Consider the following 19,636-nt stretch of genomic DNA (forward strand, 5'->3'; position numbering starts at 1 on the left):
CCTCCTCCAAACCCCCCCCCCCTCCCTCCCTCATCCTGTCATCTATAAATATTCTAGATGTTCTCTTTGATCCGGAATCAGATTGAGACGCGAGCTGCTCTCATGTTAGCTGACGGCTGTCACCTCACCTTTACACTGCCATCTATACGTTACAAAACTCCACTCTGGAGACTTGGTGTTTACATCTGTCTCAGTGTATGTATGCACGTGTGTGTGTGTGTGAGTGAGACTGTGTGTGTGCGTGCATGTGTGTGTTAGTTAATCATGCATGTGAAGGTTCTGCCAAGTTTGATGCCTCCGCCAGTGAGCGCTCCACCGGGGCCCCCTCAGCACCTTTGGGAGAACTTGAAGGTGAGAGGAGAGAGGACAGCATCTTTGTTTGAACTTGCTACCTCTGCCACCACCCTACCCCCTACCCTGTGAACCCCCCCCCCCCCCCCCCCGCCCAGCTCCTACACACCACACACCCCCCTCAGGGCCCTGTAGCGGCAACAGCTCTTCTGGGCCGCCGTGCCGTGCTTGCCGGCTGGCTCCCACCAGCCTACTGCTTAGCAACAGCCAATCGGCCAAGCTGGGCGACTTGCTGGCCAATTGCGTCGTAGAGACGGGCTAGTGCTCAGAATTTGAGTCCGCCGCATGGGTCTGGCTATAGTTAGGTAGAGGAGGAGGAGGAGGAGAAGTTTTTTTTTTTTTTTCTTTTTAAGGGGAGAGTTCATTTCCTGGTTGTTTTTTTTCTTCATCACTTTGTTTCAGTAGTCTTCTGTCTGTAACCAGGGAGATGTAGTGGGTTTTATTTATAGAAAAACTGTCCCCAAAATAACAGGTCAAGATGAAGAGGACTGAACTCCCTGTGGGAAGTTTGAATTCAGTACTTCAAACTCAGTTCTTCAAACGCAGCCTGTGTTCAGGCGGTAGTTTTACAGTGGAGAGGTCTGGATGTAAAACAGGAGCTACCAAACTCAGTGGCCCTTCAAACGGGCTTATATAATCGTTTTGAACCTGTTTGATCCCCGTTATCTTCTCCTTTATATAATCAAGTTTTTATTTATGTCTGGTTAGAGGTCTTTGTTCAACAATTCCTTACATATCGCTTCATAATAATGTTGTTTTTAACTTGTCATGCGGAGCAAAAGTTGCCTGAAATTGAGCAGTAGTTGCTGTTTTTTGGGGGATATGATGACCTTTAGTGTCTTTGTCACCGACTCCCCCCCGACCGTCTCTGCACTTGATGAACACGGTCTGTCTTATGGAAGCACTTCTCAGCCTCATTTGATAAAGTGTTTGTTTCACAACACAGTGTAGTAACAGAAATAGTAATCAGCTCTTCATTACTGTGATGCTAAACAACACCGGCTGTGAATACAATTACCTAGAGGAGTGAATTTATTAGGTCAGTGGCTATTTTGGTAAGCCGGCAGGACCCATCCTGCAGCACTGCAGTATGGGTGGGGCAGAGGCAAAAAGGTGGGATGCTCACAGAGAGAGAGGAGGGAGGGGAGGGAGGGGAGAGAGAGACGGATGAAAACAAGGAGCTAGCTGCTAGTTAGTAGGACCACGCTGTCTTGTTTTCACTCTCGATGGCTGCTCACTGCTTAGCAACAACCAATCAGATCCTCGGATCACAACTGCACACCGGCCAATCGGCAGGCGGGAGTGTGGCGCCATAGAGTTTGGATTTTACCACGTGTGAAGAGATACGAGTCGGAGAGGGGAGCGCAGTTATCCAGGAGGAGAGAGGGAGAGAGAGAGAGAGAGAGAGAGAGGGCGATGGCAACACTTTTTTTAAATAGTGTTTTTATGCTGCTGGTACTTGAAGTTTTTTTTTTTTTTTTTTCTTCAACCACACCCTCTGCTCTCTGCTGCAGTGAGCGACCCTGTTGGATGTGAGGTTGACTTGCTGCACATCGCAGGGCTGTCACTCATTAATATGGACACTTCAGCTGTAATAAAAATGATCACTTGTCTTTTTAACAGACGAGGACGGTTGATATATATAAACCCTCAGGTCACATTAAACTGTGTTTAAAAGCTGCTCTTATGTCATCTGTGGTTGTTAATGTCTCCGCAGGCTTAGTGTCATTTCACTGCCATGTCATTTCCTTTTTCTTAACTTAGACACTTAATCTGGTTTTATTTTAAGTCCTCATTCATATTAGAGATTGTTAGTCATGTCTGCTTTCATGCCGTGTTATCGCCCGCAGGTATTTAAGTCTTAAAATATCCTGCATTGAATCATGGGATTAACACAACTGGAGACTTAAAGGGAGCGCTAAAAGATGTGTGTCTTCATCCCAGTAACCAGTTTTGCAGTTTCTGGTGTTGTTTTTTCTTTCTAATGCCTTCAGACATAATCTCAAATCAAGTGTTTTAAAAACCCTGACCACGTTGGCTCCCCCACCCAGAACATGCCCAGTTTAAAGGAATGCACTTGACTCTGCTGCAGCTGCTGCTGGTGGTGCTGGGTGCGGCCAGTGCTCAGAGCTGCATCCATAACTTTCTCCCCACGTGCTCCCCATGCTCTCATATTTTTGTTCTGCCTCTCGGTGGCTGACTGGCAGCTGCGCGGCAGCAGAACTCCACACTCCAGCGTGCAATCCAGGCTGCTCGCTGTTGCATGGTTACAGACACTTCTGCCCCGCCATTGGCTCCGAGGGTGCAGAGCTGCCCGTGCATTGGCTGAGCTGAAGGAGAAAAACACAGCTCTCATTGGCTCCTGAGAAGTTGCAAGGCTGTTGCGATTGGTGCGGCTCCGCGGCTCCCCGCTCCTTGGAGACTCTGCCTTTGTAAACATCCTGGTTGTTTCTTTCAATGGAGTTCTGTTTACCAAGCAGCAGCAGCAGCAGCAGCTCAGTTTTTCGCCGGTGTGTGCAGACTGAGGCTGAGTGTCTCTGAGGAGAAGAGAGTCTGGTGAGAGGGAGGATAATTGGCTCCCTGCTCCACCATACGCTCTGTGATTGAAGAAGCACCCTGCACCATTATGACACTTTGACAGTATTACAGGCGAGGACGCTAACAACCCTCAGTCTGTTGGCAGCACTCTTTTTCTTTCTCCTCCTTTAAAACTCCACTCCGACGTCTTCTTCAGCGTCTCCGCCGCCTGCATCTGTCACATCAGCAGAAGCAGCAGCAGCAGCCCCACAGGCTACGTGTTATCCCTTTCGGTGACTAGCGGAGCAGCAGCGTCTCGGGGCTCAGACATGGAAAATAAATTGCCCCGAGTTCTAACTGATACAGAGGGGCTGTTTGTTTTGTTTCAGTGGTTTTTATTGTTCAGTTTAGCGCTATTTTTGTAGCCTCCCCCCTCCTCTTCTTATTCTCTCCATAGCCACCACGCTACCTTAGTTGTAGAGTTAAGTGCCCCCCCTTATCAAAGCCCCCTCCCTCCCACTCCTTCTTCTTCTTCTTCTTCTTTATCTGGAGTACAAAGAGTCACAAAAGCCTTTGATCCTCCTTTCAGAATAAAATTCTTCTATCTCTTATATCTCGCCCTCTTCCCATCTCTGAAGTTGAACTCGATGCTCTCACTGACTTCGTCCTCACTTCTACATTCACAGCATGACTTGGAGGAGGATGGGGGGGAGGGGGGGGGGGCGGGGCTGGCCCTGCAAAGGCCGCCAAAAGCTTCCACCCTCTCAGAGAGCTGACTGCTTAGCAACAACCAATCAGCCTAATATTTTTGGCAGGTTCTCACAGCCAATGGAGGCGGTGCGAGAAGGGGTTTTTAGCGCTCTGTTTTTTATTGGTGGCTGTGTCGGAAAAAAAAACACAATGTTTTTCTTAGTACTCTACACTTGAGTGCTACAGTGGTGAAGGCTGATAAAGCCAAGAGCAGATTTGGGGAGATAATCTTGGCTTTGATGGGGCCTGAAAGACACATGGCTCATTACTGTTAAGCGATCTTATTTGCATTTTTATGCAATCTTGCCGCTTTCATTGAGCTGGAAAAACAAGTCCGGAGCAGGACTCTTAACTCCCTGTGAATGTGCCAAACATGAGTAAAATCTTCCTGAAATTGATCTGCCCCCCCCTTGAAACAATCCATTTCTTATCTGTCCTAAAGCTTTTACATCCTTGAACATGCTCCCCCTCTTCCCTCTTGAGTGAAGAGCGTTCGATAGGTGAAATCAATAAGGGATTATAGCCAGTCAGTGGCAATTCACCTGCTCAGTCTGAATGATGGATAGCTCAGGTGACGCAGAGAATAACTCCGCTTAGTTGACAACTGTCGCATTTCACGGTGATAAGGATGGATGCTGATGAGCTCTCATTTTCAGTCTCAGCCTGGGAAACCAACAAGCATCACTCCGTCTCTCCTTCCCTCTGCATCTGCTGTCTCGTAGCCCTCGCGGGAGGCAGTTAAAACCCTCACATGCCCCAGTGGCCAACAGAGGGAAGCTCTTTGGGTCCCAGCTGTGTGGGATGTGAAACAGTGTGCGCTCTGAGGCGGCGTATATGTGCTCAGCCGACTCTCGCCGGTTAAATAAAGCTAAAAGCCCCGTTGACAGCTTCTCCCCTAGACAGATACAAATCAATAGTCAGAAGGTTTGGCCACTGCCGGAGCTCAGCACATGATTGACAGGCAATGCGGCAAAACCCCTTAAGAGTTAGCTCAGGGTGGGGCTCGGTTGTCTGGATTAATTCAAGTCAGTTGGACTGTTTTTAACGAGACAAAAGAGAGAGTGTGTGTGTGTGTGTGTGTGTGTGTGAACCAAAAGTGGAATAAAAACTTGTATGAAGGATTTGTACTTTACTACTAACAGAGAAAAAACCTTTATCGCCATCATCCATCACCACGACTGTTCAAAAAAAGATCTTTTCTCAGGGGTAAAACTCTGAGGTGCTGTGAGGAAACCTAGGCCGATACATCATCTAAGGGGAAACATTTTCACTCCCTGCATCTTATTTTACTCCCTGCATCTTATTTTACTCCCTGCATCTTATCTGTAGCTGCTCACTAAGTCTCTGTCAACACTTCATCTCAATAAAATATGTGGAAAATACACCCACCATACTTTAAAATGACAGTTTTATGTATATAAATAACTTTTTTTGGTATCCTGAACACAGTACGGCAGAGCAATTTTGCCACAAATATGTCCATGCTATCTTTTCTGTTTATCAGTATTGATATTTGTTAACATTGCTTATTTAAACATCACCCTGAGAATGACCAACAAAACTTGGAAAACAAAAACCTGCAAAGACTTTTATTAAACCTTGGAGTTAAAGTTGATTCCATGCACTAAAGTTGTTAAATTTCTCATCTTTAGTCTTCTCTCTTCTTATTTTTGAATCAAGGACAAATGGAACTGGTTTAAAACATGCTGATTAAATGAGTTGCCAGGTTAAAAAACAAAATAAAGGGCATTAGGAGAGCTAACATTTGAAGCGTTATGATATATATATATATATATATATATATATTATAATTTGAGTTATTTATGGTCTTTTAATGCCTTTATTTTAGAGAAAGGACTGTGGAAAGTGTCAGGAATCTGGGAGCGAGATAGTGGGGATTGTGGGAGTTACATGCGGGACAGGAGCCACAGGTCGGATTCAAACCTGTGCCTCCTGCTTTAAGGACCACAGCCTCTGTACATTGAACAGGCAAAGTAACCACTAGCCCCTTTGCTCCCCAATCCTTTGATTCATTAATGAAATGACCAAGATCAAGTGGGTTGGAAACATTTGAATGTGCAGTAAATGCTTAAACATACAAGTTGACTTTTATTTTCCCCACTGAGCCAAAATGTCCAGAATTGATCATCATTATCTATATATATGGAGATAGGACAGTGGATAGAGTTTGAAGTCAGGGAGAGAGAGAGAGTGGGGATTGTGATGCAGGTCGGATTCAATCCCGGGCTTGGAGGACAATGGCCTCCCTACATGAGGCACCACTAGGCTACCTGCGGCCCTAAATAGTTTTATCCCCCTGAGAAAATTGATTACCAGTGATGGCCAAATGTCTATTATTAAATCCAGAGGGTCGTAGAAAATCTGTGAAAGTAAAATGACTCAAGTCTCTGAAGGGATTTTCTTGTTTTCTTGACGGGGCCGATCTGCATCTTTCTCTGAGCTGTCGTCTCGGCCAGTCGAGCCAATATTTGTGAATTTTCTGCCAATGTTTGAGAGCCCAGAAGAGACAGCCGAGACTAAACGGAAATGTCACTGAACAAACCCATCCACTCTAAATAAAAAGACGGCCATTGTCAACACATAAAAACCTGGATTTACATGTAAATGGGCCTCGTTTCATTTCATCTGTGCAGACTCCCAGTTTGATTTCAGAGACTGGGATTAAAGTCAGTCTCAGGTGATTGAGATGTGCTGCCTCTACGGGACTATCTTCACTTTTAGACTCTGATAGAAGTGGTTTTAAATTGCTAAAATAAAAAGTGTCATGTGTTGTGAGGATTTTGACTATAGTTTATTAATCTGTACCATCCATTAATATCAAAAAGGTTCACACATAACGAGCTCTTCCTGCAGAGTTCACATTTGTTGTAGCTCCTGTGTTTTCATCCTGCATCATTTAACAAGTCCCTTTTCCTGATGTATTCCTGTTTTGGCCCCGATAACCGACCGGGGATTCAGGGTCTCACACATGTTCCTACTGCATTTTTAATGGGGAATAAGTCACCATAAGTGGGACGTCTGGTCAGGGTTTCAACAATCTCCAGGCCTGGTCCCCCGTCTTTAATCAACATGCCAACCCAGACTGGCTGACGGGATGGGGGTTTGTCGCGGCGCAGGTGTGCAGTTGGCTGCGGTAGAAGGTCACCTTGATTATTAAAGAAGGGTGAGGACAGCGGAGGGGAAGAACACATCTGTACACCACTGAACAATTCTTCACCTTCACTTGTATGTGCTAGAGATTAACTTAAATCCCCACTGGGAATAAAGCTCTAAAGGACAACATTGGTGTGATTTTTTTTCATGTGAACATAAGAGACTCACTTCTGCCTTGACAAATGATTAACAGTCTTGTCAACCTTTAGGAATGTAAAGCATGTGTTGAAGTGTTTTTGTTGTGTCCTCAGGTCTCTTGTGATCATCAGCACCCTGGATGGGAGGATTTCAGCTCTGGATCCTCACAACCAGGGCAGGAAGCAGTGGGACCTAGATGTCGGATCAGGGTGCCTGGTGTCCTCGAGCCTCAGCAAACCTGAGGTACGACGACCGACCACTTGTTCTTAATACATTTCTAATACTTGCAAGAGCAGAAGACACCATGCAGGAGTGATTGAAATCCAGATTCTGTCTGCCCTTGGTCTTGTACCTGATGTACAGGTGTGCTAAGGTTTTGCTTTTTACAAATACAAATGGGAACAACCTTAAGAAACCTGCCTAAAAATGGAAAATCTAACTTTTTCTAACAAAGTGCAGCAGAAGAGATGAAATATCTCAGACTGGTGGATTTGAGATATAAAGAATCCCCCTCTCCCTTTTCTTCAAATACACTCAAAGGTCATCCACAGCCACTTCAACAGTTCTTAAGATTTTTTGGGGGGGATTTGTATGCCTTTTATTGAGACAGGACAGCAGGTAGAGTCGGAAATCGGGGGGAGAGAGAGAGTGGGGAGTGACATGTGGGAAAGGTCAAGGAGCCTCAGGTCACAATCAAACTCGGGGCTGCTCGCTTTAAGGACAACAGCCTCTGTACATGGGGGGCGCGCAAATTAACCGCAAGTCCACAAGCGCCCCTCGAGCTGCCTTTTTTAAAACGATTAAAATCTACTAGCAGATATGAAGAAGTCAATTTTCAGCGGTCCTGACATGTCAGCGTGAGGTTAAGGATGCACACTCGTCTGAGTCTCTGCCTCCCAACAAACACCACGTCCCTGTTGGCTTTCCTTCTATAGACTGTGAGCCCAGCAATTGAACTCTGTGCACTTTGAAACAGCCAGCCAAGGGGTTGCTGTTGCTCACATTCATTTCATGCACACACACAATACACAGCAGACATACTGCACGCCCCCACATAAATCCGAGAGTAGCTGTATCGCCTGGAGGATTAGCCTCTTTGTTGACTATATTGGTTTACACATACGAGCACTGCTAGACCCTCGTATGAACATGTATACAGACGCTTTAACCGCCCACACCGACATGCTGAAAGTGAAGCCAGACCGGAGCCCTCGCTCTCCGAGATGCAGGCTAGAGACTCTCTTGTTTGTTGGCTTTGATGTGGACTCGCTCCGTGGCTGTGAGAGTTTAGCCTCAGGGAAAAAAAAGTCTCTGATTGTAACAAGAGTCCGGGTCACTGCTGAGATCAGATTAATGTTTGTCTGCTCGTGTTGGAGGGTAATGAGCGCTCTGCTTAAGTAGTCAAGTGTGAGAATAAAAAAAAACATCAACCACAACCATCATGAAGTTTAATACCTTTTGACAGGTGGGGGGTTTTCCTCCCAAAAAAAAAAAGTGCTTGTTATGTAGTTTTTGGTTCCCACAGAGGAATATGTTTCACTCCATTCAGTGGTGGATAACACAGATAAAAAAAAAAAAACCCAGTCTGTTTGTTAACACTCACAACTCGGGAGGGGGCGAGAAGCAATTTGCTCAAAACGTGAATGAAATCAAAGCAAGAATTCTTCAAAAAATCCAAACATACAAACAAGTCATTCCAGAAGAACCTGATTCCAGCGTGTGAGCGAGGAGCCTCTTATTATCAGGCGCTTAAAGTGTTTCTCAAGTGTGTGGTAATTAGCATGAAAAATCTGGAGCCTGAAAAGTTCCCTGATTAGCAAACCCACCATTAAAAGAAAGGAAGTAATCAGTGAAATCAGCTGCTCGCAGTGTGGGTGTGGAATTAAATCCTCGTTGGCACGTGGTTTAAAGAGTGCTGTGTTTTGGTTTAAAATCTGAATTCATCAACCTTTTTTATTCTGAGATTCCTCGGAGGTGATGATTTGGGAAAGCCCTTAAGGTACCTCAAAGCGTTTTACCAGTTAGGATTGTGTGAAGAGAGTTCGGCTTTTCCCCTGGCTGCATCTGAATGTGAATCTGACCTTGAATATAAAGTGGCACATGAAAACACACTTAAAGGAGCTTGTTTGGGTGATTTTTTTTTTTTTTACGCCTTCGTTTGAAGTGTTTGATTGATTCTCTTTGGTCGAATAATAAAAATAATAATAATGCATTAGACGTTTGTAGCGCTTTACAAAGAAACAGTGAAAAACAAATCAATGAAGAAATAATGTCAAAGAAGGAGGATGAGAGTTGAGATGGTTTGTGGTTGTAGGCGATGTTGAAGAGAGGAGTTTTTAGGGATTTCTTGATGAAAGTGAGTGAGTGGGGGTCTCTGATGTTTTTTTTTGGGAGTGAGTTCCAGAGGGTGAGAGCAGCATGGAGAAGACCCTGTCCCCCAAGGACCGATGGTTTGTCCTGCAGGGAGGCTTGTGTCAGCAGACCTGAGAGTGCGGGGTGGGAGTGTGCCGGTGGAGGAGCTCAGATAGGTAAAGGGGGAGGAGCCAGGTTATGTAGGGCTTTAAAGGTGATGATGAGGAGTTTGAAGTGGATACGATGGGGGATGAGGAGTCAGTGGAGGTTAGGAAGGACTGGGGGGTAATGTGAGAAGACGAGCAGCGGAGAGGTTTTAAAGAGACTCATCACCCCCGCTAGTCGGCACCAGAATAAAAAAACAACATGGTTAAACACATTTTGAATATTCTTAAATGTTGGCCCTCTCTGGTGGTAAAATGTTGTGATCTGTAGCCGTAGACTGGCTGTAGCTCTGGGTTACAGGCCTGCTCTCCTCGGTCTACTACCGGGACAGTATTAGAGTGAAGTCGGACAGGCAGAGCCCCCCCACCGTGAACAAGCAAGTCTGGAAGATTTTAGTGGCAGGCTGCCTGAAATCTTTTTCTTGAGTTTTCTGAAATGTGAAAAGGGCTTACGTTTCTATTTTTCACCGCTGCTTTACAGTCTCTCCGAGGACAGGTGTGTGTGAGACTTCACAAGAAGAGCCTTGAAAATTCATAGACGAACACACATGTTACATCCTCCTGTCTTCCTGCAGTGTGCTCCTGTTGTGACAGCCGATGCTGACTGTGTGTGTGTGTGTGTGTGTGTGTGTGTGTGTGTGTGTGTGTGTGTGTGTGTGTGTGTGTGTGTGTGTGTGTGTGTGTGTGTGTGTGTGTGTGTGTGTGTGTGTGTGTGTGTGTGTGTGTGTGTGTGTGTGTGTGTGTGTGTGTGTGTGTGTGTGTGTGTGTGTGTGTGTGTGTGTGTGTGTGTGTGTGTGTGTGTGTGTGTGTGTGTGTGTGTGTGTGTGTGTGTGTGTGTGTGTGTGTGTGTGTGTGTCTTCACCTGTTGGCTTTCATTTGGGTGACAGAGCGGAACGAGGAGAGATGCCTGTCAGCTCTGAACCTGGTGACTGGCTGTGACGTCACATGTTATGAATTCCAGAAACTGTTTGTGTGTGTGTGTGTGTGTGTGTGTGTTTATTATGCCCATGCACTTTATATAATTTAAAATCTAGCATGCCCTGTCTGCCCTCTGTAACCTGGGATGACTGTCTGCCCCCTCTGTTATTTTGTCTGGCTTGATGGTAAGGGTGCTGCCACTGGCTACTATCACTACAACCACAACAACCCATCCCTACACCCCACCCCACCCCACCCTCCTTAGCGCTTAGCAACAGTTTCATTGGTGCTTGCCGGGTCCCTGAGACACGAGTCTGCTCGGTGATTAGAGGCTGGGGGGTTCTGCCGCCGTGTCATTGGCTGGCTTCAACGTGCCGAGGAGGAAGCAACCAGTCACCTGCTGCTTCCTGGGGAGTGTGTGTGTGTGTGTGTGTGTGTGTTTTCTTTTTTTTTTTTTTGTGAAATGAGGGACAGCAGAGCCACAAACAGCATTGTCTGCAGAAAAAGAAGCCATCACTTCAAAAGACAAAAGTCGCTAGGGGGTATAAGACGGAGGGTGAAGGGTGTGTGTGTGTGTGTGTGTGTGTGTGTGTGTGTGTGTGTGTGTGGGGAGGGTTACAAAGAGGAAGTCAGTGCCAACGTGGAGTGAGTCATGCTGGGGGGCTAAAGGGGTTAAGGGGGGGGGGGGGGGGTTGATCAGGGGTGGTGAGGTAATGCCTCCGACCAGAGATGATGTCATCACAGAAGAGACAATACACACATACCCACACCTCTGCTGGTATGCAGCGTGTATGAATGAGAGAATTTGATAGATGGCTCCACAATGACTAACGATCGATCGGCCTCGCTGTGACTAATGTGACAAGCAATAATTCTTCCAGCGCAGGGAGATGGAAATGAAAAGGGCCAGATGGGCGATATTTTTGGCACAAAGTCGATTCCCCCCCCCCCCCCCCCCCGCTCTCTGCCTGGATGTTGTTTTTGTTTTTTTTGTTACTGTGTTTATGTTTTGTTCTGCTCAAACCGGCAGCGGTCCTCCTCGGTCTCATGCTGTCTGCCGCCCTTAAAGTGGAGCATCAGCCTTGTGGGCCAACAGTGGCACATTAGGGGCGGGCGAGAGCTGACACTGTTTGACAGGATCGCTGGAGCGTCGGCAGCCGCGCACAAACAAAACACACCCACACGTTCCTGAAACTGGCCAACCCCCACCCCCCTCCCCCCCTGAACCTACACCCCATCCATCTGCACATGTCCCCAAACTAGAAAACAATGACATGATTAGTCATCAACTAATCATGAACTGCTACACCTCATATGGATTAATACCCCAGTTCAACAAGAGCAATGTGCCATAACAACACTTATAAATATATTTAGGATGTCATCACGGTTTAACGCAGATGTAGTGTTAATCCTAAATTCGAAAAAAACCCGACATGTTTAACCACAATCTGACCTCCGACGGTGCAGACGTACACTAAGCGCTCCCTGCAGACAACAGACGAATATCAAAAGTGAGTAAATAAGTGAATGAGCCGAGAGAAATCCACATCCTCTCTCACATTCAAAAAGAGACGAGGGGAAGACATGAATGAGACTTCTGTAAAATTAATAGGCGAGGGGAATTCATAGCACACACACACACACACACACACACACACACACACACACACACACACACACACACACACACACACGCACACAAAAGAAAACGCATGAAGAAGGAAAATGTATTTGCTGAGAGGGCAGTTTTTTAATCACTTTGAATGTTTTTTAAAGAAACGGTTCCTTTTTGAATATTTAATGTTTTATTCCCTCCAATTAAAAAAATGTTACATCTGATACTTTTCATGTTTTCGTTTGATTTTTTGGTAGGGCTTTTTATGCCGTTATTTTAGGGACAGGACAGTCAGAAATAAGGGAGAGAAAGAGAGAGTGGCTAATAACATGCTAGAGAATCCACAGGTCGGATTCTAACCCGGGCCGCCCGCTTGGAGGACAACAGCCTCCGTCCATGGGGCGTCCATGCTAACTACTAGGCTACTGGTGCCACATTCTTTGGATTTTTTGTTGTTTCTTTTAATATGCAGCGACAAAAAGTAAACATTAGTAATCTAACACACAGAATTTTCTTTTTACAAACCGATAACAAAATCAGAGTTGTGGTGGGAAAGGTTTTTAATTTCTTCCACAGTTTATTAAAGAACACAGTACATATCCTTTAATTAAGTTTTATTAATAAAATCAAGACGGGGCAACAGTATCTCATGAAAGAACATCCCTTTGCTCAAACCTTGTTTGTTTCTCGAGAGCTATGCAGAACATCATTTTGAATAATTGTATTCAAAGCGGCAGAACAGCTGATTAACATTTTAATGGAGTGCATCTTCTCCAGCGATAGCTTGCAGGATTTCCTGAAGCTTCATGGCTGCAGCTACTCAAAGTATTAAATGTGTAAATGAACCCAGCCAGCATATATATCGGGGACTAGAGGGAAACTAATGTCATCTTGGATCGTGTTCTGCAACTCTGATGCCAAAAGCCATAAACATAGTGACACTGTGAGCTGGATTCTGTCATTTAACAAACTATAACTACCTCAGATCTTTATTCAAGGAGTGGAAGGAGTCCCATGGAGTTCATAGAAAATTGTATCTAGAGTTGAGTCTTAACAGAACAGCACCTCAACAAAAATCAAAGGTTTTGATCTTTAAATCCAGATTTCTTTCATGTAGAAAACAACAAAGTGAATACCCCGCTGAAAAAAAGTCTTACCTTGTGGAGCTGTCTGTCTCATCTTGGTCAGTTTTATTTTTTAATAGCTGAACTTTATCCTCTTCCTTGATCTCTTAAATAAAGACAGACTGAACCCCTAAGTTAAATATTGATAATAAAGGCTTCCTCAAATTGGGAAATGTAAAACACTTAAATCATTTGATGACCCAAAACAACAACAACATGATTTTTATCTTCAAAGGCTTTTGGGTCGAGTTTACAATCTCTACAGTCAGAAGATAAGGTAAATAAAATGATACAGGAATATTGGGTGAAGGTCATTGAAAGTCGTAAAAAATACAACAGCTTCAAAACAACAATATAAGTCGTTTCAGATTACTGCAGTCGTTCAAACTACAGTTTAACAGTGTAATGCCCTGGTTATTCATTAACCAGACATGCCTGTTTCTGAGAACCCGTTTGATGCACTGATCATTGTAAGACCGCCAGAAACTGTAGGAATGGGTTTGAGTGGCAGAGTTGAAGTCTACTGCAAAACTTAAACTCTTCTCCCAAACAAACGTCCCGATTCTCGACGTTTGGGACTTTATTTATCTTCAAAATCTGAAACTGAAAAACTTCAAACAAATTATTGAACATCCAGGAAGTGTAGCAACCTGGATGGATTTATTTATTTATTTACAAACAACATTAACAATTTATTTGGATAAAATGTTGCATCAATACTGAGAACTCAAGAAAAGTTTTGCCGGGTGACGTGGTCGATCACTCTGCAGAAATCAGTTGAGAAAAAACTGTGAGTGTATGTACATTATGTTAATGGCCGAGTTGAGCAGCTGAGAGAGGAGGTCTGTGCTGGACTTGGATCAGACAGACACAGATTAAAGCATCAGGAGCCAGATGACTCATCCACCACTCTGAGAAGTCCCCCCCCCCCCCCTGCTTTAAACCTCTTTGCACCCCCTCACACCATTCCAGCATGGTGTGATGTGATGGTCAGATTGTTAACCCCTCCCCCCCTCCTCCCTCCTCCTTTCACTTGCTAAATTTATCCTCATCTCTTCTCTATCTCTTAACCCCCCCTCCCCCCCCTTCTCCCTCTAAAAAAGATGACATCACCTCTGCTCCTGGCTCTGCTTTTCGAGTAAATCACCCTGTCAAACGTTTCTGCCTCCTGGCACTTTTTTAATCCACCACCAAGCTATTACAGCGACTTCTTTTATAGTCTGATAGAGTGTCCAAAAGAAGGTGATTTATAGGTTACAGGTTCAATACGGTCTGCACCTGATGACTCCATCCATTTGTTTCAATCACACTCGAAGGATCAGTAATGGTTTTGTTTTTTTAAGTTCTTTTTATTGGATGAAACCGCTGAAGAGAGACAGGAAATGGTTGGGAGGAGAGAGTGAGGGATGTCATGCAGCAAAGGTCCGGGGTCGGATTCAAACCCACGGACTCTTCGATGACGACTATAGCCTCTGTACATGCGGCGTGCGATATAACCACTAGGCCATAGGCGCCCTGTAGGATCAATAATTTGATCAAACTTCTGTTATTTAGAGTGAGTCACAACTTGGACTACAAATAAAGTCTTTCCTCTTAACGACTGAAGTGCCAGAAGAAAACACTTCCACCCCCTGATGAATTAAAGCTATGGAGGCTAAATCAGGATTAGTCTCAGATTTTTACAATGATGTCATTCTTGCTCCCCACCCCCCCTGCTGTGAGCACCCATCAGCACACACACGGTTCTTCTTCGGTTCCACACACATACAGAGATCCAGGTTAATTACTTAGGCTCTCTTAGTTGTGTAATGGTCCCAAGCCTGTGGATTGAGTCCAAGTGTGCGGGGGCTAAAGCTGCTGCTGCTGCTGTGTGGGGGCCGATGTGTGTCGGCCAGTGTTGTCTGCGTGGGCCGGTGTCTTTGTGCTTGAACCCTTGTCTGTCTGAGCTGAAAATCACTTTTTTGCAAACTGTAACAGATATTTCAGGAGGTTTTGGTTTGTGTTAGAGGCTATTGCATCAGGCGGCAGTCATTACAAATTACATTCTTGTACTTTGGGTAAAACGGTGCACACGGTTACCAAATGTGCGGCTCAACATCACTTTCCAAAGTTGGGTTACATGAATAGACTACAGGCTACAATTCATGTTAAAATAAACTTGTGTAGCAAAGAAGTTAAAGACATTGAGGGGCAAAGCTACAACTCAGATTATTGAGAAGAATATGTCATAATGTGAGATAAGTTTCACAACCTATAAACTGGCACACAAGCCAATACAATGAAAAAACCATGACTGAGAATCTGAAATCTGTTTTCTTTTGGGATATTTAATTTAAAGGTCAAATATTCTGTAAAATCCTCTTCCCCATGTTCCTCTAACTCTAACATGTGTCTCTAGTCCGTCTACAAACCCCCCAATGATGAGAAAAGTCCATCCTCTCCGTCTTTTCCCTGCTCCACTTTTCAGAAAATGTGTGCTCAAACAGGCCGTTTGTAGATTTTCCCTTCATGACATCACAAAGGGCAGTAGCCCCTCCCCCCAGGTGGGAGACACTCCCACAGCTAGGTGTTTGTTCTGCCCTCTGAGTCTGCCTTCTCACCGTAAACAATAGGACATGGAGCGAGAAAGCCTGAGTACACCCAAGCACCTTCCAGAGAGGGGGCGTGGTCAGACACAGCTCATTTACATATTTAAAGGTACAGACACAGAAACAGCCTGTTCTGAGCAGGGCTGAAATAGAGGGGTTTATAGACATGATTAAATACAGGATCAGAGTGGATTTAGAACAAGAAACTTCACAGACATGTTTTGGGGAGCTCTGAGACTTATTTAAACTTCTTAAAAAGGAGCCGGATATGTGACCTTTAACTTCAGGGGTGGACTAACGTCGAGTTCTTCCTGCAGGTGTTTGGCGATAAGATGGTCATTCCTTCACTGGATGGTGCCTTGTTCCAGTGGAACCGGGACAGGGAGAGTATGGAGGCAGTGCCTTTCAGTGTCGAGTCCCTGCTGGAGTCCTCCTACCGAATCGGGGAGGACACAGTTCTGGTTGGGGGCAAATCCCTCACCACCTATGGCCTTGGGGCATACAGTGGCAAGGTCAGTGAAAACTCTTCTATCATCTATTAAAGGATCTGAGAAAGTACAAAGATTTGAATGTGTCTTATCGAGGCAGACTAACCCTCTTTTTTATTTTTTGCCTCAGCTTCGGTACATCTGCTCGGCGGTGGGCTGCAGTCGCTGGGGCGATGACGAGATGGAGGCAGAAGATGTGCTCCTGCTGCAGAGGACTCAGAAGACGGTGCGAGCCATCAGGCCGCGATCGGGGATGGAGAAGTGAGTTTTTATTCGATCAATCAGTCAAGTCTGTCGCTGGCTGTCACTCAGACGCTCAGTCAGTGAGAGAGTCAGGAAGCAGCTGCTGCATCTTGTTTGGTGTTTCAGAGAGCATGACAGCTTCCGTCAGTGGATTTGATAACATTTTAAACCACAAGTAATTAAGCACGTTTTCTGTTATCGCTCAAGACTAATCATTTTAATTGAATTTTTTTTATCTACCTACGTTTTTGTATATATTTGCTGTTATCAAATTGCCTTTACGTTTTGATATTTAAGTCAAGTGAAGGTTATTTGTATAGCACGTTTACATCAGCCTCAGCTGACCAAATCATAACAGATAACAGACAAACATGAGAGCATTGAATACAAAAAAAAGCAAATTTTTTATCAAAATCTTGGATTTGTTTTAACTAATTTCAAAGGCCAGAGAGTAAAGATGGGTTAGTGCCTGCAACTGAGTTTCAGCTGATCATGAGGGAGGACAAGGAGAGACTGCTCAGAGGGCCTGAGTGATCGTCCTTGGGTGAAGGGGATTAGGAGCTGACATAGATAAGAGGGGGCTAAACCGTGGAGTGATTTAAAAACAAGAAATGTAATTTTAAAAATCAACTTGTAGCCAGTGAAGAGAGGCGAGGGCTGATGTGTTGTCATTTACATTTACCTTCCATTCAAGTACAGGGAGGAGGTCATCATTTTGTTTTAGCCATATCCTTAATTATAAGCTAGACATTACAACTGTGCACTTTCCTCTCGTTGCCAGGTGGAACTTCAGTGTTGGAAACTACGAGCTGAAGTTCGTTACTGAGATGCAGTCGGGAATTAACTTCCTGGAGGGAGAGGTTGCGAAAGGCGAAGCCTGGAGGGAGAGTCAGCGAGTCATCGTCGATGAGCCAAAGGACAGCGAGAGCACAGAGAAGCAGCCAAAGCACAAGAAGAAGAATCTGGACCTGGTCATCAAAGTGTCTGTTCCTGATTGGAAGGTCATGGCGTTCAGCAGTGAGTCTGAGGGGCAGCTGGTCTGGGAACGTCAGGTAATGCAACGAGCATGTTGGTTGGTTAATTCAGATTGTGTGTTTGTAGTGGAGAGACTCATTCTGTATCACCTGTTTTTGTGTAGTTCTGCACCCCAATCGCTTCGGCTTGGCTTGTGGGCGGAGGTAAAGTCACACCGATCACTCTGTTTGACGACAACGCCTACAGCAACCAGTCAGAAACGGACGACGAGGACGGTGATAAAGACGATCCAAAGAAGGCCAGAGGAGCTGCCGAGTCCAGCGTTTACCTCGGTAAATACACACACAGATGCTCACAGGATGCAGCTTCTTTCTCTTTCCTCTTTGCTGTCTGCATGTTGGTGCTACGTGGCGGCGAGCTGACACACAAACATGACCTTTGATGCTCATGCATGCACATACCTGTACAGGAACGCCAGCCACCATGCGACCACTGTTTACTCATGATGCAACAGATCTCACATGATCCATGATGAGTACAGAACAGGTTATGGTTTGGAATGCATAAGAAAATGACATCATGGTGTAAATAAAATACCTGTGCAGAGTCTCAGTGAAAATAGAATAGAATGACTTTATTGATCCCAAACTGAGAAATTGTGGTGTTACAGCAGCAGGTTATCAGAGCAAATAAAACAATGTAAGAATAGATACATAAATAAGCACTTAGAATATAAAAAATAAGAATAAGAAGAGATTTATACATCAAGGATTTAACTTAATATTCCAACTGGTTTTAAAAAAAAATGAAAAATGAAATACAACATTTATTCAGGCTTGAAAAAGAAGCGAGCATAGGCGCCATGGAGATCTGCTGTAGGAATGTGAAGACGGTTTGATCACAGCCTGCGTTAGTCTGTAGCTGTCGACGTATCCACACAGAGTTTACTCCTAAAAATGTACGATAGCGTCCCATAAAGCAAACGCCCACTTTGCTGTTTTCTCGCAGGGAATCATGGGAGTGATTCTCTCTGCTACCCCGCCTTTATTTATTTCTTTATTTATTTCATGGCTCCTTGTGTAAATCAGTGTACTTCTTGTGATGAAAGATAACAACAGAAAACTCAAAGTACTTGGTCTTTTTTTCGATTCTCTGATTTTTTTTTTTAATTTTCAAAATCCAAAACAAAAAACGCAAACCAGAATTTAAATTTTTTAAAGATTTATTTTTGGGCTTTTTGAGCCTTTAATTAAGATATAGGACAGTGGATAGAGTCGGAAATCAGGGAGAGAGAGAGAGGGAAATGACATGCGGGAAGGGAGCCACAGGCTGGATTTGAGCCCGGGCCGCCCGCTTGGAAGACCAGCCTCCATACACGGGGCGTGCGCTCTAACCACTGCGCCACCAGCGCCCCAGAATTTACATTTTTAGACACTTCAAATCCATTATTACCCCTTTACCTTTTCTGAAGATTATTTCCTTTTTAATATAGATTCTTCCACCCGGGCTGAAACGTCCAAAAGTCGATTTCAGACCCTGGATACTCACCCTGCATGCTCTTGTGTATATTTATGTATTTGTTATTCATGCGACTCTTTTTCAGCTCTCATCCTTTTAAAGTTGTGTCAGGTGTACCAAACAGAGTCGAAAACATTTTCTCTCGCTTCCTCTGTCAAATCAGGGATGTTCCAGGGACAGCTCTACCTCCAGTCCTCTGTGAGGATCACCGAAAAGTTCCCCGCCAAAGCTATCGGATCAGAAAAGGACATCATCCCTCTCCCCACTGTCAAATGGAAGCCTTTAATCCGTAAGTCCTCACCTCCTTTTAGTCGTTAGGTGTTGAGTGTGATTACCCAGATTGAGGCTGATCAAAGACTCAGCTTCATTATTATTTCTTTAAACACAAAAGGGGGGAAACTGTTTCTTGTTGTCAAGAAACGATAATTAATTAGCCGCCTTTTGGGCTCGTTCGGTGTAGCTCAGAGCGTCCTCCTCTTTCCCTTTAATGTATGACTCTGCTGCGATTGTTATTCCTGCTCTTATCGATCCCTGCCGAGATCAAAGCACTTATTCATCTTGTCCTTGACACAGATTCCCCGTCTCGGACACCCGCCCTGGTTGGCTCTGATGAATTCGACAAGTGTCTGAATAATGACAAATTCTCCCATGAACAGTACAGCAACGGAGCGCTGTCCATCCTCCAGTATCCATACGGTATGAACCTCCTACTGAACCA

The 19,636-nt window shown here is 44.8% G+C and overlaps 1 protein-coding gene across 1 annotated transcript in view; it reads left to right on the top strand.

The window, feature by feature from the left end:
- Positions 1–19,636, top strand: part of eif2ak3 (eukaryotic translation initiation factor 2-alpha kinase 3) — a 39,638-nt gene that overhangs the window by 5,577 nt on the left and 14,425 nt on the right. The window contains exons 2-8 of the mRNA XM_061062764.1: positions 7,044–7,173; positions 16,012–16,206; positions 16,313–16,443; positions 17,207–17,477; positions 17,564–17,732; positions 19,082–19,207; positions 19,492–19,614. Coding sequence (XP_060918747.1) covers positions 7,044–7,173; positions 16,012–16,206; positions 16,313–16,443; positions 17,207–17,477; positions 17,564–17,732; positions 19,082–19,207; positions 19,492–19,614 — 1,145 coding nt within the window. The remainder of the gene's footprint in view (positions 1–7,043; positions 7,174–16,011; positions 16,207–16,312; positions 16,444–17,206; positions 17,478–17,563; positions 17,733–19,081; positions 19,208–19,491; positions 19,615–19,636) is intronic.

Source organism: Labrus mixtus, chromosome 18, assembly GCF_963584025.1.
Source record: "Labrus mixtus chromosome 18, fLabMix1.1, whole genome shotgun sequence".
NCBI classification, from domain to species: Eukaryota; Metazoa; Chordata; class Actinopteri; order Labriformes; family Labridae; genus Labrus; species Labrus mixtus.